The sequence below is a fragment of the Podospora pseudopauciseta genome, assembly GCF_035222475.1.
Source record: "Podospora pseudopauciseta strain CBS 411.78 chromosome 7 map unlocalized CBS411.78m_7, whole genome shotgun sequence".
Lineage (NCBI taxonomy): Eukaryota > Fungi > Ascomycota > Sordariomycetes > Sordariales > Podosporaceae > Podospora > Podospora pseudopauciseta.
Window position 1 is genome coordinate 2079700 of NW_026946667.1, and position 12167 is coordinate 2091866.

Genomic DNA, 12167 nt, shown 5'->3' on the forward strand with positions numbered 1-12167 from the left:
ATGGGTTTCGACAGGATGAGCTTCGAGATCAGTCTTGGGAAGCCGTTTCTACGAAAGGAGACGGAGCTCATGATGAAAGCCATCTGCGAGGGCAGGTCGACCAAGCAAGAGTTTCTGCAGAGCAACATACACCAGTACAGGACGGTATACCATCAGTCCTCGGCGGAGCTCAACACACTCAAAGCAGTGAGTTTGTTTACATTTACTTGATTTGATTTTTAAGATTGACATACTGACACACCCACAGGCTTGCAGACAATACGTCTTCAACAACGGTAACGGGCAATGAACGATCAACATATCCCCTCCCGAGTATATCAGAGGCTGGTCACACAGAACAGCACTGCACGAATTCCCTCACCTATACACCCTCACGTATAGTAAGTACAACAACCCTCTCAAACCACTCACAACACGCCCCCAACCTGAAACAAATGTCCCCGCCCTCTCTAACCAACGAGAACAAAAGCACCAGCAGCAGTGCATCCTATCAACAACACCACATTTTGCCTGCCGTGAAATGGCGGGTGGGATTTACCTGCATGTCGCTGGTGCGCGGGTGTGGACCATCACGAGCTCCCCCCTTCCCCTTCCCCTCCCCCATCAATTCCTCGGCCGCGGCGGAATTGGGGGTGCTATTTCCCCCCTCCTTCCGATAACCGGATGTCCGGGGGTTGGTAAAAAGATCATGGCTTTTTTTCTTTGACACTCCCGTTCCGTTTTCCGGGCTCCGGTTCGTTGCAGTAAAAGCAAGCAGCCAGAGAAGTGTGTGTTTGTGTCACAAATTGGTTGTTTTGTGTGTGTGTGTGTGTGTGTGTGTGTGTGTGTGTGGGTGTGTGTGTGTAGAAGTGGTGCAACAAACATGTGGGAGCGGGTTACACGCACAAAAAACTACAACAACTACAAAAGGTTATCTAGTTGAACCGGCGGAAAAGGGGGAGCCCGGAAGGTACAGGAGGTTGAGGAAAGCCGAACTATACTAGAGGATAGGTAGTCAATCCACACAATGAATCTCACAATCATTGTGAAAGCTATCGATGATGATGATGGCCGCCGTCTGTTCGGGTCGGACCAGCGGCGGGGTTTCTCGGCCAGTGAACCTTGACGGATCGTTCGGTTGGTGGATTCCATTCCCCCCTCGTGGGTGTGAGCCGTGTGGTTCCGTGCCTACCCCATGTCTAGCGCCGCAAATCCGTACTGTACGCCCATGATAGTGGACTCCCACACACAGTCTGGGTCACTTGGAGGTTTTGGAAGGGATTGTTTCTTGGAAGTTGTGGTTGTACCACCATGAATGATGTGCCATGTGCGTATGTATGGAAAGAGGGGAAGATAGAAAAATAGGGCACACAAAAACTGATAGGGTAGGCACAAAAATCGGCATATGATACAGAAAGCTACACAGGGCACAAGCATAAAACGTGGGGAGCTAGGACTGGCTTGTCTTGGGACAAAATAAAACCTGGGGCAACCACTCGGGCGGTGGTGGCTTCTCTTCAGCAAAGCATCCACCACGCTTTGGTGATCCGGGGGTGGCAAAGACCTGTCATGAGCCCCCAACCTCGAAACGACTCGTAACGAGAAGAGGCGAAGCTCCCGTCGAGGTTGATGGTGGTTGTTGGAGCCCGGGTAGTCCTGTCCTGGGAAGTTGTCTGTGGTTTGTATCAGCTTACTTGATATAATGCCTTGAGAGTGAGAGCAGCAGGTGTTAGTGAACCAGATGACCTGCCCCACTGCCCACTCGGATTAGCCCTCTCATAGACGAGCCAATCAGAGCGGTTGGCCTGGCCAATGTGCTTTCTTCATTGGGGCTTGACTGAAGTAGACATGTTAGTGTACATAAAAGACAAAGAGAAGACGGGTGTAATCGGAATGTGACCTTCATCATGATGGACCGTCATCATGATGAAGAGACTGGTCCTGACGATCATCTCTCTCGGTTCTATTTTCAAGCCCCCCGCAAGGAGAGAGCCGAGACGGAGATGGGATGGCTGAAAGAAAACAGATCACCGGATGATGTCGTTTGGGCCATACACAAAGAAAAGGTGGTGTGGGTGTTAATCTGGGGAAATCGCTCGCCCTGACAGGAAAAGCAGAAGGCAAGAAAGCGGGGGTCAGCAGCAATGGCCGTTATCGCTTGCCGGTCGGTATCATCGAAGGAGAGGGAACTGGAATGTGCTGCATGGCCATGCTGCTGGCTGGATGGATGGAGATGGATTGAAAAGGCCTATCACTATCAGCAGCATGACACACGGGGGGGTGAGGGCCAGAAGGGGGGGGTGCTCTAGATAAGGGCACATGGGCTGGGGGTCAACTTCCAATTGGGGGCTGGGATTGGAGCTCTTGTTGCTGAAGAAAGTGCCAGAGTTGCCTGTGCTGCATTGAAGCACGAGGCGGCGTTAGTGGACAGAGAATACGGACGAAGAGAGAAAAGGGTAAAAATGGCGCTGCCTGGCAGACGAACAAGTCGTCATCAAACATCCAGACCATCCAGGGAACTGGGTTTCCTGTCCTTCCTTTCTTCCCTGTTGATGCGACCTTTTGAAGGGCAAAACATTTCGCACTGTGCACTTACACAACCCACTGGGAAATGCCTCCACCCATTTCGACGTGTGATGATAACCAAGATCCACGATTGACGACCTGGTCCTTATCGTCGCAAAACCCTAAATGTTTGTGGGCGCGCGCACATCCATTCGGGAGATTGTCAATTCAGGGTTTGTTTGGGTGGAGGCTCAAACTAATTAAACGTCGCGATATTGAGAATAACAGCACAACACTGTAGCCAGGAAATGAGACAGAGAATGGGGATAAGAAAACAGTTGCCTCAGATTCCGAGAAATGATGACAGAGAGAAAGCTGGGCAAAGGTGGCACGGGGCAGAGCAGACTGGCCTCCCTCTCGCTCTCTCTCTCTCTCTCTCTCTCTCTCGAGACACACCTATTTTTGTGTGATGATTTCGCTGTGTGCACGCCTCCCGCTCTCAAATCAGTGACAAGCCACTTGCCCGTCTTTGGCACCCTGGTCTGATGTACGGTGTGTGTACCCCGTGCCCGCCGTGAGTCGTCACTCGTCAGCGCCAGGGTGCTGCTCTCGGTACCTACCAAGGTACCGCTACCAGGGCAAGACACACCCTCTGGACTCGCCGGCCTGTCCAACAAGGCTTGGTTTATATTAGCATGGCCTGTCCACGATTCCTGCCGCTGACCCTTCTCTTGGTCTCGACAAAGCAACACCATCGCGACCAACTAACCACGACGACATCAAGTCTTACAAGAGAGAGTCCTTCTCTTGTCACAGAAGATCATCGCCAGCAGCATCTGCCAAATAGCCCAGCCAACACCTCTTTTGCCCGACAAGACACGAACCGTCTTCCCCCGGTCAAAAAGTAACAAAGCTGCCCATATCAACTTGCTCCGGTCCTTTGGTGAGTGTGACTCAGTTCTCAGTCTTCAGTCCTCAGTCCTCAGTCCTCAGTTTCCTTGTTGTCGCCAACCTGGGCACACACAACGCGACACTTCTTTATGCTTGTAAACAAACAAGCGAGCGAGCAAGAGAGATCGATGGTTATCGCCGTTGCCCATCATTACCCCTTCCCGACCCGTCGCACCATGTCTGGCTCCATCAGAAACACCTCTGCTAACACACGGCCTGCGGCACTTTGAAGAAGCGGCTCGAAGCAACTCAACACCCAAAAGTGTCAATATGGCGACCATGGCTACTGCTGCTCGCGATATCGCGACGACCTCCTCCCCCTCTCCCGGCCGAGACAACTTAACTGCTGTAGCGGCCGCCCGGAGTGTCCCTGTGACGACCCATCCAAACAACCTGCCGACTCCCCCCAACTCGATATCTCCCAACCTGCCTCCGGTAGGCCTTCGCGCCCACCTGATGAGGGCGGGCGTCGAGCCCTCGGTCGACTCCGACCTGGAACTGCACGACCGCGACGCTCACGACGATGAGCACTCCGGTCCGGGATCGCCCCCGTACGACTCGGCCGGAGCCATCACGTCAGCAATGCTGGCCAACTGCCACCTGCCCGAGATCCTGCTGGGTCAGGGCCCGTTGCCGATTCGCCACATTATGGGTTATCTGACCACCACGGTCCCCGGCTTCGCGGGCATCCCGCCTGCCAAAGCCCGGAGGCTGGTCGTGGCCGCGCTAGAGGGAAAGGGAAACGGTGGCGTGGGCAGCGGCCCGGATGGTGACGTAGAGTTTATCAAGGTGGGCTGGGGACGGTGGCATGCGAAGCGGAGGGGCCAGGGCAGCAGAGCTACAGCTGCTGCCTACGACCCTCCCTCGCGCCGCACGTCGCCCGGCGGGAGCTCCTACCCGACAAGCATCCCTATCAACAAGGGCGGCCCCGGGTGGCACCACTTGGACCGGTCTCGACTCGCAGCCATGCTCGGGACGAGCGCCGGCGGCGCCTCATCAGCAGCCTTCTCTCATGACGACCGTCTCAACGAAGACCGGTTCATGAACATGATGGACCACGAGGCCGACAAAATGTCGCTCGACGGATCCGGATCCGCATCGTGCTCCGAGGCGCCTGATGAGGACTTTCCCATGGACCGCGACGACCCCGAGGACGCAACCGACGACGAGGACTGGGCAGCCGTCGGTGCGGCGGCGCTTCGAGCGTCATCCTATCAGGCCCAGTCCGACAACCAAAGACACCTCTCCCCTTTCAACAACGTATATTCTTCCAGCATGCGCTCCTTCTCCGGCGGCATGGCGCGGCCACCTCAGCTCAACTTCAAGATCCCACCATCGGGCTTGGCGGGAGTCATGGTGGCCGACGCACAGGAGCGCGACGCCGTGGAGGCTCTTCTTCAGCTTGGATCTGTCTAATAGCATCTTTTATCTGCATATATGGCTCGGCGTTTTCAACAAGTGGGCGGGGCAAGCATCATCATCATCATCACATCTTCACTCATATCACGAAAACAAACCAACCATTCGACAAACAAACCACAATACATATACATACAATTCCCTGTCGTTTGGTTGGCGAGTTGTTCTGGGAAGCGGAGCAGGGGGAGTAGGGTTGGTTTCACTTCTTTTCTCAGGGCGCTGGAGGCTTTGTTAATACCTTTTTTTATTTATTAAAGCCTGGATGTTGTGCACCAGGAAACGTTTATAATTCATGGTTCTCAGGTGGTAAAAACAAGAGAAGGGATGACACATGGAATGAACTTTGATATCTTTGGGCTTTTTTGGGGGGGATTGGGGAAGGTAAACATGGAATCGGGGAAGCAAAACATCAGGCATGGCAATTCTCTCGAATTTCCTTCTTCCTCGAACACAATCAAAACCCACACAACACACTATCTACTACAACACACTTTACACAGCATATTCTTTTCTCTTCTCACATTGTTGGGGTTCGGTTTTTTTTTATTTTTTTTCTCCCTTCTTCCTTTCACGATGGAGGGGCGTTTCCGGTTATATTCGGCGCTGGACGACAGGGGCTGGGAACATTTGCAACAACGCACTTTCTTCATCACACAACTCTCAACTCCATTATTGCAACACGCTTGCTTCACTGTATCACACCGCTGCTGCGGGACAGGACGGCGGGGAGGGGGGGGGGGGCGCTAAGGACAACACATCAACAACACCACCAAACACAATCCACAATTGGGCATTGTTTTTCTTTGCCATCTCGATTTCTTTCTTTCTTTTTCGTTCTGCTGCTGCGTGGTTGGTTTGTTGACAAGGGGGCATCTTTTTTTTAATAGCGGTCACCGACTTTCTGGATTGACACTTGACAGGGGGGAAAGTGCACCCAAGCTTCGGATCGTCAAGCCGAGAAAGGAATGGTGTTTCTCCACAAGCCTCAAAAAGGGGGGGTGTTGGTTTTGACGGCGGCACGACCCGCCAATAACACTAGCCCTCTTTTTTTCTGGGGCGGACGGGTATGGAGTTCCGGTGAGCTGGCACTGGGGTGGGCCAGCGAGATTCTATGCAAATGCACGATGGTACCTTGGGGGGAAAGATGATCTAAGGCATTGAGACCTGAGGGGAGCTAAAGACGGGCACCAGGCACAGGCACAGGCACAGGCACAGGCACAGAAGAGAAAGAAAGAAAGCGAGAATTGTTGGACCGAGAGACACCGAGCTTGTTGATGGGCGTGATTGGACCGACTGATTTGAAGGCTTGATCAAAGGGGGCAATTTGACTGATTGATGTGATTATTTTGGTTTTGGTGTTTTGTGGGCTCTTTGTTTTGCCCTGTGGCACTGCGTGTTGGTGATGGTGAAAGTGGTTACGTGCATATATATATGTTTCTTCTGTGAGAAGCTGCGGGTTTTGACATTGAGGTTGGTTTAGGATGTTTTTAATTATGAGGCATGATGAAATGGGTGAAGGCGGAGAGAGAGAGACTGGGGGATTACTGATGCTTGGACCTTGAGCCCTTGGTTTTGTTTGCTACGATCAGGACCTTACTTACATTCTGTTTGGGGATATATACCACAGAAGCTTAGCTACACCTCGCGTGCTCGGTCACCAAGACAACAACAACAACAACTAGAACAAGAAAGAAGAACAAAATACCAAAGGACAAATAAAGCATATTACATGTCGCACGGGTTTTCTCTTATCTGTTGTTGTGGTTGATAGCAGAGTTCCAGCGAACAATTCTCCCGTAGGACCGGTACCGGAAATCAAAAGCCAGTCCCGGACTGCCGGACGGAGGGGGGCGGGTACCGGGGGAGCCGGGGCGGGTCAGCCGGGCCCAGGCAAAACTCCAGCTCAACAAACATTCTTGGCTTTTCGCTTGTCTGGTGGGTAGGGTTTCGGGATATTTGTGGACTTTTGTGGAGGAGGAAGATCCACTGAGTTGTGGAGGTAGGTGGATGTATTGGGCGAGATCCTTGATCGGGATCGACGTTTTCAATAAGCTGGGAATGATCAATGGCTTTTTTTGACGGTTCAAGATTTTGTATGCACAGGTAATTCACCTATCGCAACTTTGTGTGAGATTGATCTTGGGGAGAGAGAAGTGGTTTAACCCCCCTCATGAAGTGGCAGATCGAGAGGAACGGCAGATAGAGGATGTTCAAAGATCTCGATTTCGAGATCCGTGGTGGGGAAGTCATTGTGGAGGAGCTCGCAACAACACTGTGTGGAAACATGGTGGGGGGATGAAGGTGTGTGTTATCAGATTATGCTGGCATCTGCTGATGTGTTTACACATGGCATGACGCGGGGACAAAGCGGGCTTCGGTTTCAATACCTCTTCAAAATATTTGTGTGTGAAATTCGCCCAGGGGAAAAACCCTAACTTCCCCGACCTGGAGACGAGAAAAAAGGGGGGTGGGCGACGGGTTTTGATACCATCGCCATGCTCTCTGGCAGTCCTAAATAGGAATGAGAGAGGATGGTACAAGGTATAAGAACCTTGGAAGAGAGTCTGGGGTGGGAGAAAGTGACGTAGTAGGTGGGATGGGGATGGCATGGGAAAAATTAAAGATGGTGGTGCTTGAAACTACCCATCCACAAGTTCAGTTCATATGGGGTGGTGGTTGTAAATGGGAAGTTGAAAAAAGAATATCAAGTGCGGTTTATGTGGATCGAACACATGACCTTCAGATTTGTTGATTGAAGTGGACTTCAGTCTGACGCTCTCCCAACTGAGCTAAACCCGCTTTTGATGATGGTGTTTGGGGAGAGAATAGTGTATATGAGGGTATTGTCAGCTTCATCAAGTTGCACAAACAAAGCGCTCCTTTGCTTGCTTCTCCAGTCTCAACATGCAGCTATGTTTGGGCTCACCCTCCAGCCAAATACTCACTGTGTCAACAACACCTCAAGTGATTGTTGATTTTGAGCTTTGTTTTGTATTAGAGGAGAGTTCCCCGATCAAACCATGACCTCTCTACACACCACCTTAGCAATAAAAATACAGCTCTTCCTCATACAACATAACCCCCCTTTCTCTCCTACTCCAGATCATAACCATCCATCCACCCACCCAACCGACCAGCAGCACCAATGCTTCCTTGTCCACCAACCAACAAAACCATAAAAACCAGAGTGCCGTAACGCCAATGCTATGATGCACACACACTACCCTCTTATGCACCCTCCGAAACGCAAGGTATCTTTTTGGTACAGTCAACCACAGAAATCCCACCATTTTCCCCCGTACCCCTTCCATCCCCTTTTGCTATCCCCCAATTCACTACAACTCTCACGCCCCTACGAAGAAGTAGTCTTCTCCAAAAACTCCTTCGCCTCATTCACCTTGGTCGCCAAGTACGGACTCCCCCCGCGATCAGGATGGTTGAGCAGCATCAGCGTCCTGTGCGCCTTCCTGACCTTGTCCTTTGTGATGGAGCTCTCCTGAAGCGACAGGATCAGCGCCGCCTCGCGCTTGTTCATCCTGGGCTCGAAGCCGCCCTTGTAAAAGGCTTTGCCGAGGGCGCCGACGCCGCCGCGGGAGCGACGCCAGGCTACGAGGCCTGCTCTGCCCTATACCGAGAAATTAGCGAGGTGTTTTGCGATAGATATAGATAGGGGGACATACGAGGAAGGCAGCAACTGCTACTCCTGCGCCGATGGCTACTGCGGACATTTCGGATTCGGGTTTGCGGGTTTGTTGAGACGAGGTTTGGGGTGTCTGCGCGGGGGCTTTGGACATGTAGCGGTTGGAATGCGACAAGCGGATATTACTTTCGCGCGTTGTGGTGGTGGCGGTGGTTGTCGTCGTCGGGTGGTGCGATGTGGTGGACGGTGACGATGATGACGGCAAGCAATGGAATCAACTTTTTTGACTGGGGGTTTGCGATTTGCGGAAAGTCGCAGAAGTCGGGATTTGCCGCCCGCTTGCCGGCCGGTGACTGGCTGAATTTTTTGCACTGTTACGAGTATTTCACTGAAACAATGCAATAAAAAGCGGGGATGGACGGGTTATTGGCATTTTGACACATGTTTCCCATTACCGTAACTTTGCGAGTATTAGGACATCACAACTGAAACTCATCACTCCTCCGGCCCAGGCCTATGGTATGCCCCCGGCGGCTTGCCCAGTTGATCTTCGACTTCCTTTAGCACCTTCATCTCCATCTCCTCCTCCGCCAACTTTTTCCGCTGCTCGTCTTCCGGCGTCGGCAAGTCCGCCCCTGGGATGGCAGCCGCTCCGTAATTACCTGCCCCACCACGGCCAGTCCCGCCGGTCTTTTGACGGGCTGCTATGCTTGCGGCGACGGCCTTTTTGGTGCGCTCCGCGTCTTCGGACTGCTGCTTGGCCGAGGCAGCCGTGTCTGCTGCGCCGTAGAAGTTGCCGGCTCCTCCTCTGCCGCCGCGGGAATAGGGAACGGGGGCGGGTTGTTGCTGGATGGTGGTGGCAGTGTTGGTGAGGTCGGCTTGGGCTTCGAGGTCCTTTGTGGTGTTAGTTCAAGTACAAATATGACAAACTAGGAGTGATAACTCACAGCAGAAGCCTCCGAAGCCTTCTGGACATCCTCTATATCCTTCTTGCTGTAATAGTTGCCAGCCCCACCACGGCCCGTACGGCGAAATACGTCGTCGGACATGTTGCAAGATCAGCAACAATTGAGAACTCAAAAAATGGGGTTTATTCTAGGCCAATTGATACACTAGGTTTGAGATGTAAGAGTCAAGAGTTTCATTCCCATGAGCTGAAAAAAAGGGGGCAAAAGGTAAGTGAGCTTCAGGCGTAGTAGGCAGTCCCTTCCCTTATCCCTCTTATCAGTTAACCCCCTCACTTTTGAGACTCCTTATCGCAAGTCACCTCATTCATTCACTCATGAAATTCAACTGCCAAGCTGATATCCCACCTCTTGGAGGTTGATCACCTCACTGGGCGTACGTATTTTTACTCGACGCCACAATTTGGATTTTGGAAGGAGCACATGATGAAGAAGAGGGAAAATTGCGAGATCTGAGTTGGTTATGCACAGGTGGCTGAGGGAATTTGGGTTGAGGTGGTGTGTGAATGTCGTGATGTTCACACAAGGCTGGGGAAAAAAAAGAAGATCATGTCTGCCGAAGACGGACGGATGGGATATGCCTTAGTTTTCCAAAGTCGCTCATACAAGACCGAATGGAGCAAAAGAATTCCGGTGTCACTTGTGTATACGTGCTGTTTCCGTGAATAGGAAGGTCATTCAAAATCCATCGGAGAAGCCCGGCTCGTGAAAAGCTGAGGAGGGGGCAGTGTTCCATAACTCCCCAATCCCCAAAGTCTTCCCAAACTCAAGCCACACATCATGAACCACACCTCCTCCGTTCACCGGACCTTTGATATATCAATTGTGGCAAACGCAGGTGTCAAACAACACACAAATAGTCTGTTATTGTCCTCAGTTTTCCAAACCATCTTATTTTAGGAACCCTCCGTCACGGAGTGAATTCCAGCTTTTAGATTTTCTCCTAATGCAAGGACCACCGGAATCGCCGGCCAAGCTATAAAACCCATCCGGAAAGCCAAAAAAAAGGTCTCATTCCCAACCACGGTATCGGTAATTTTCCAGAAACACACATTTTCCTGTCGCGTGGCAGGTATGTTAGTCAGGTAGAGGGTCCGTCGTGTCGTCAGCCCTGAAAAAAAGGGTGAGCTAGTGTTTACCTACATGCATGCTGACTTACGGCATGAAATCAATGGCGACATCATCATCCCTTCACAGGAACGCTGGTACCTGTCGTTGTTGTTTACGTGTATGTCTCTATATGTAAGTGTTGCTATTTTCTCCCTCATCCCCACAGATGATATTCCTTGCCCATATGCCTCGCTTCTTCCAGCCGAGTGAGCTACAGAAAACACCCGAGCTGACCGATCGATCACCCTCCGGAGCCGGTCGATCCCTGGGTGAATAGAACCGCAACCTTGCTAGGTGCCGTTGCGGGTTTTTCGAAAACCGTTTGAAAATCCGGGAGTCTCGGTAATAGAAAGAAAAAAGAAAAGAAAAAGCGGTTCGTTCCTGGTGATGATTCCAATGCCACCCATCTTCCAACTTTTACCGTGTACACAGTACTAGTGTACCTATACAGTGCCAATTCATAGGGATTATTCCGTCCTACCCAAAAGAGAAGGCAGCTGTCGTGGCTGTCGAAAAGAAAAAGTCAGGTGGCCGCTTTTCTCAACGTCATTTGCCCCTCGGCTTCCATGGCACTGCACACACACTTCTCTAAACGGGGGTGCGTGAGTGAGTGAGGATGGTGTCCTGCGCCATGTCACCCGAGGTTACATGAATAGGCATGCGGCTGGCTTGAAAAAAAAAAAAAAAAAAAAAAAAAAAACATATGCCTCCTTACCTCAGCAGGGGGGTTTTGGTCTCAAAAGGTATTCGGATTCTAGAAGTGTGGGTGTCAGACTAAACAAGAGGTGGTGGTACACATCGGGTCTTCATGCTTAAATGCGCCCTGTGGTACCGGGCAAGGGAGATGTTGTTAGACTTGTTTGATGGCCAGGGTATTAGGGTTTGTTGTGATTGCCATTGTTTTTGTTGCGGCGAATGCCCTTGTCTGCTTCTTTGAAACGCAACGGCAACTCCTCCTGTCTGGTCACTCTGATGAACCGGCACTCGGTTTCTGCCTGTCCGGCAGAAATGAAAGGCCCTGGCTTGTTAGCAACAAAGAAGACACATCACAATCCGACGTAGCAATCCCCATGTTGTGGACCGACAAATATGTGCCTGAAAGAGAGCCCGATGACAAGGGCAGGCAAGCAAGGGCAGACGACCGAGTGATGAGATCTCGAGCCACGTTGTGTGGCTTGCCAGTGGTCTGGCAAAGGAGATCTCTTGGTTCCAGCTCCGTGCCGTCTTCTGAGGATAAAATTTTTCTTCTTCGGAGATTCGACTTGTCAGCAAGCAAAAAAGTCAATGGTTGGTCTCGGATTGGCGTCGTCTAAGAGCGAGGTAACAGTGATGCCGTCCAACTGCTTTGGTGAGGCGGCGTAGATAGTGGGGACATTGTGTTAGGTGAAGCTGTATGTAGAGCTATGTACGCACACTACTAGCCTTGGAGGGAAAAAAAGGGTGGAAAGCTAGGCACGCACGAAGGCCAGTCTGGCCCGTCTTGCTTCCCCTTGATCCACGACCCGGTGATCTCGACGATTGGCCGGTATGTACCTATTTTCCAGGACTGTGGCCCGATGCACAGTGCGGCCGTTCGGCTTCGAGGATAAAATGTGGAT

General features: G+C 51.7%; 4 protein-coding genes and 1 non-coding gene across 5 annotated transcripts; 3 read left to right on the forward strand and 2 right to left on the reverse strand.

Moving 5' to 3' along the window:
• On the forward strand, positions 1–778 carry TOP3_2 (DNA topoisomerase; the record flags this gene model as incomplete). Its single annotated transcript, XM_062906471.1, has 2 exons — positions 1–186; positions 248–778. The coding sequence occupies 2 exons, from the start codon at positions 1–3 to the stop codon at positions 287–289; spliced, it is 228 nt and encodes a 75-aa protein (XP_062761929.1). The 3' UTR covers positions 290–778.
• Positions 779–3179: 2401 nt separating this feature from the next.
• Positions 3180–5152, forward strand: STB3 (DNA-binding proteins Bright/BRCAA1/RBP1 and proteins containing BRIGHT domain; the record flags this gene model as incomplete). The annotated part of the gene is made up of 3 exons (XM_062915923.1): positions 3180–3218; positions 3301–3427; positions 3668–5152. The coding sequence occupies 3 exons, from the start codon at positions 3180–3182 to the stop codon at positions 4849–4851; spliced, it is 1350 nt and encodes a 449-aa protein (XP_062761930.1). The 3' UTR covers positions 4852–5152.
• A 2411-nt stretch (positions 5153–7563) lies between these two features.
• Positions 7564–7653, forward strand: QC763_0108450. The gene has a single exon. It is a non-coding gene; the product is annotated as a tRNA-Phe (tRNA).
• Positions 7654–7781: 128 nt separating this feature from the next.
• On the reverse strand, positions 7782–8648 carry PAM18 (mitochondrial import inner membrane translocase subunit TIM14; the record flags this gene model as incomplete). Its single annotated transcript, XM_062915924.1, has 2 exons — positions 7782–8479; positions 8535–8648. The coding sequence occupies 2 exons, from the start codon at positions 8646–8648 to the stop codon at positions 8207–8209; spliced, it is 387 nt and encodes a 128-aa protein (XP_062761931.1). The 3' UTR covers positions 7782–8206.
• A 341-nt stretch (positions 8649–8989) lies between these two features.
• QC763_709310 (uncharacterized protein) lies at positions 8990–10158 on the reverse strand (the record flags this gene model as incomplete). Its single annotated transcript, XM_062915925.1, has 2 exons — positions 9442–10158; positions 8990–9388 (listed from the first exon to the last, which is right to left on the reverse strand). The coding sequence occupies exons 1-2, from the start codon at positions 9541–9543 to the stop codon at positions 8990–8992; spliced, it is 501 nt and encodes a 166-aa protein (XP_062761932.1). The 5' UTR covers positions 9544–10158.
• Positions 10159–12167: the final 2009 nt, after the last annotated feature.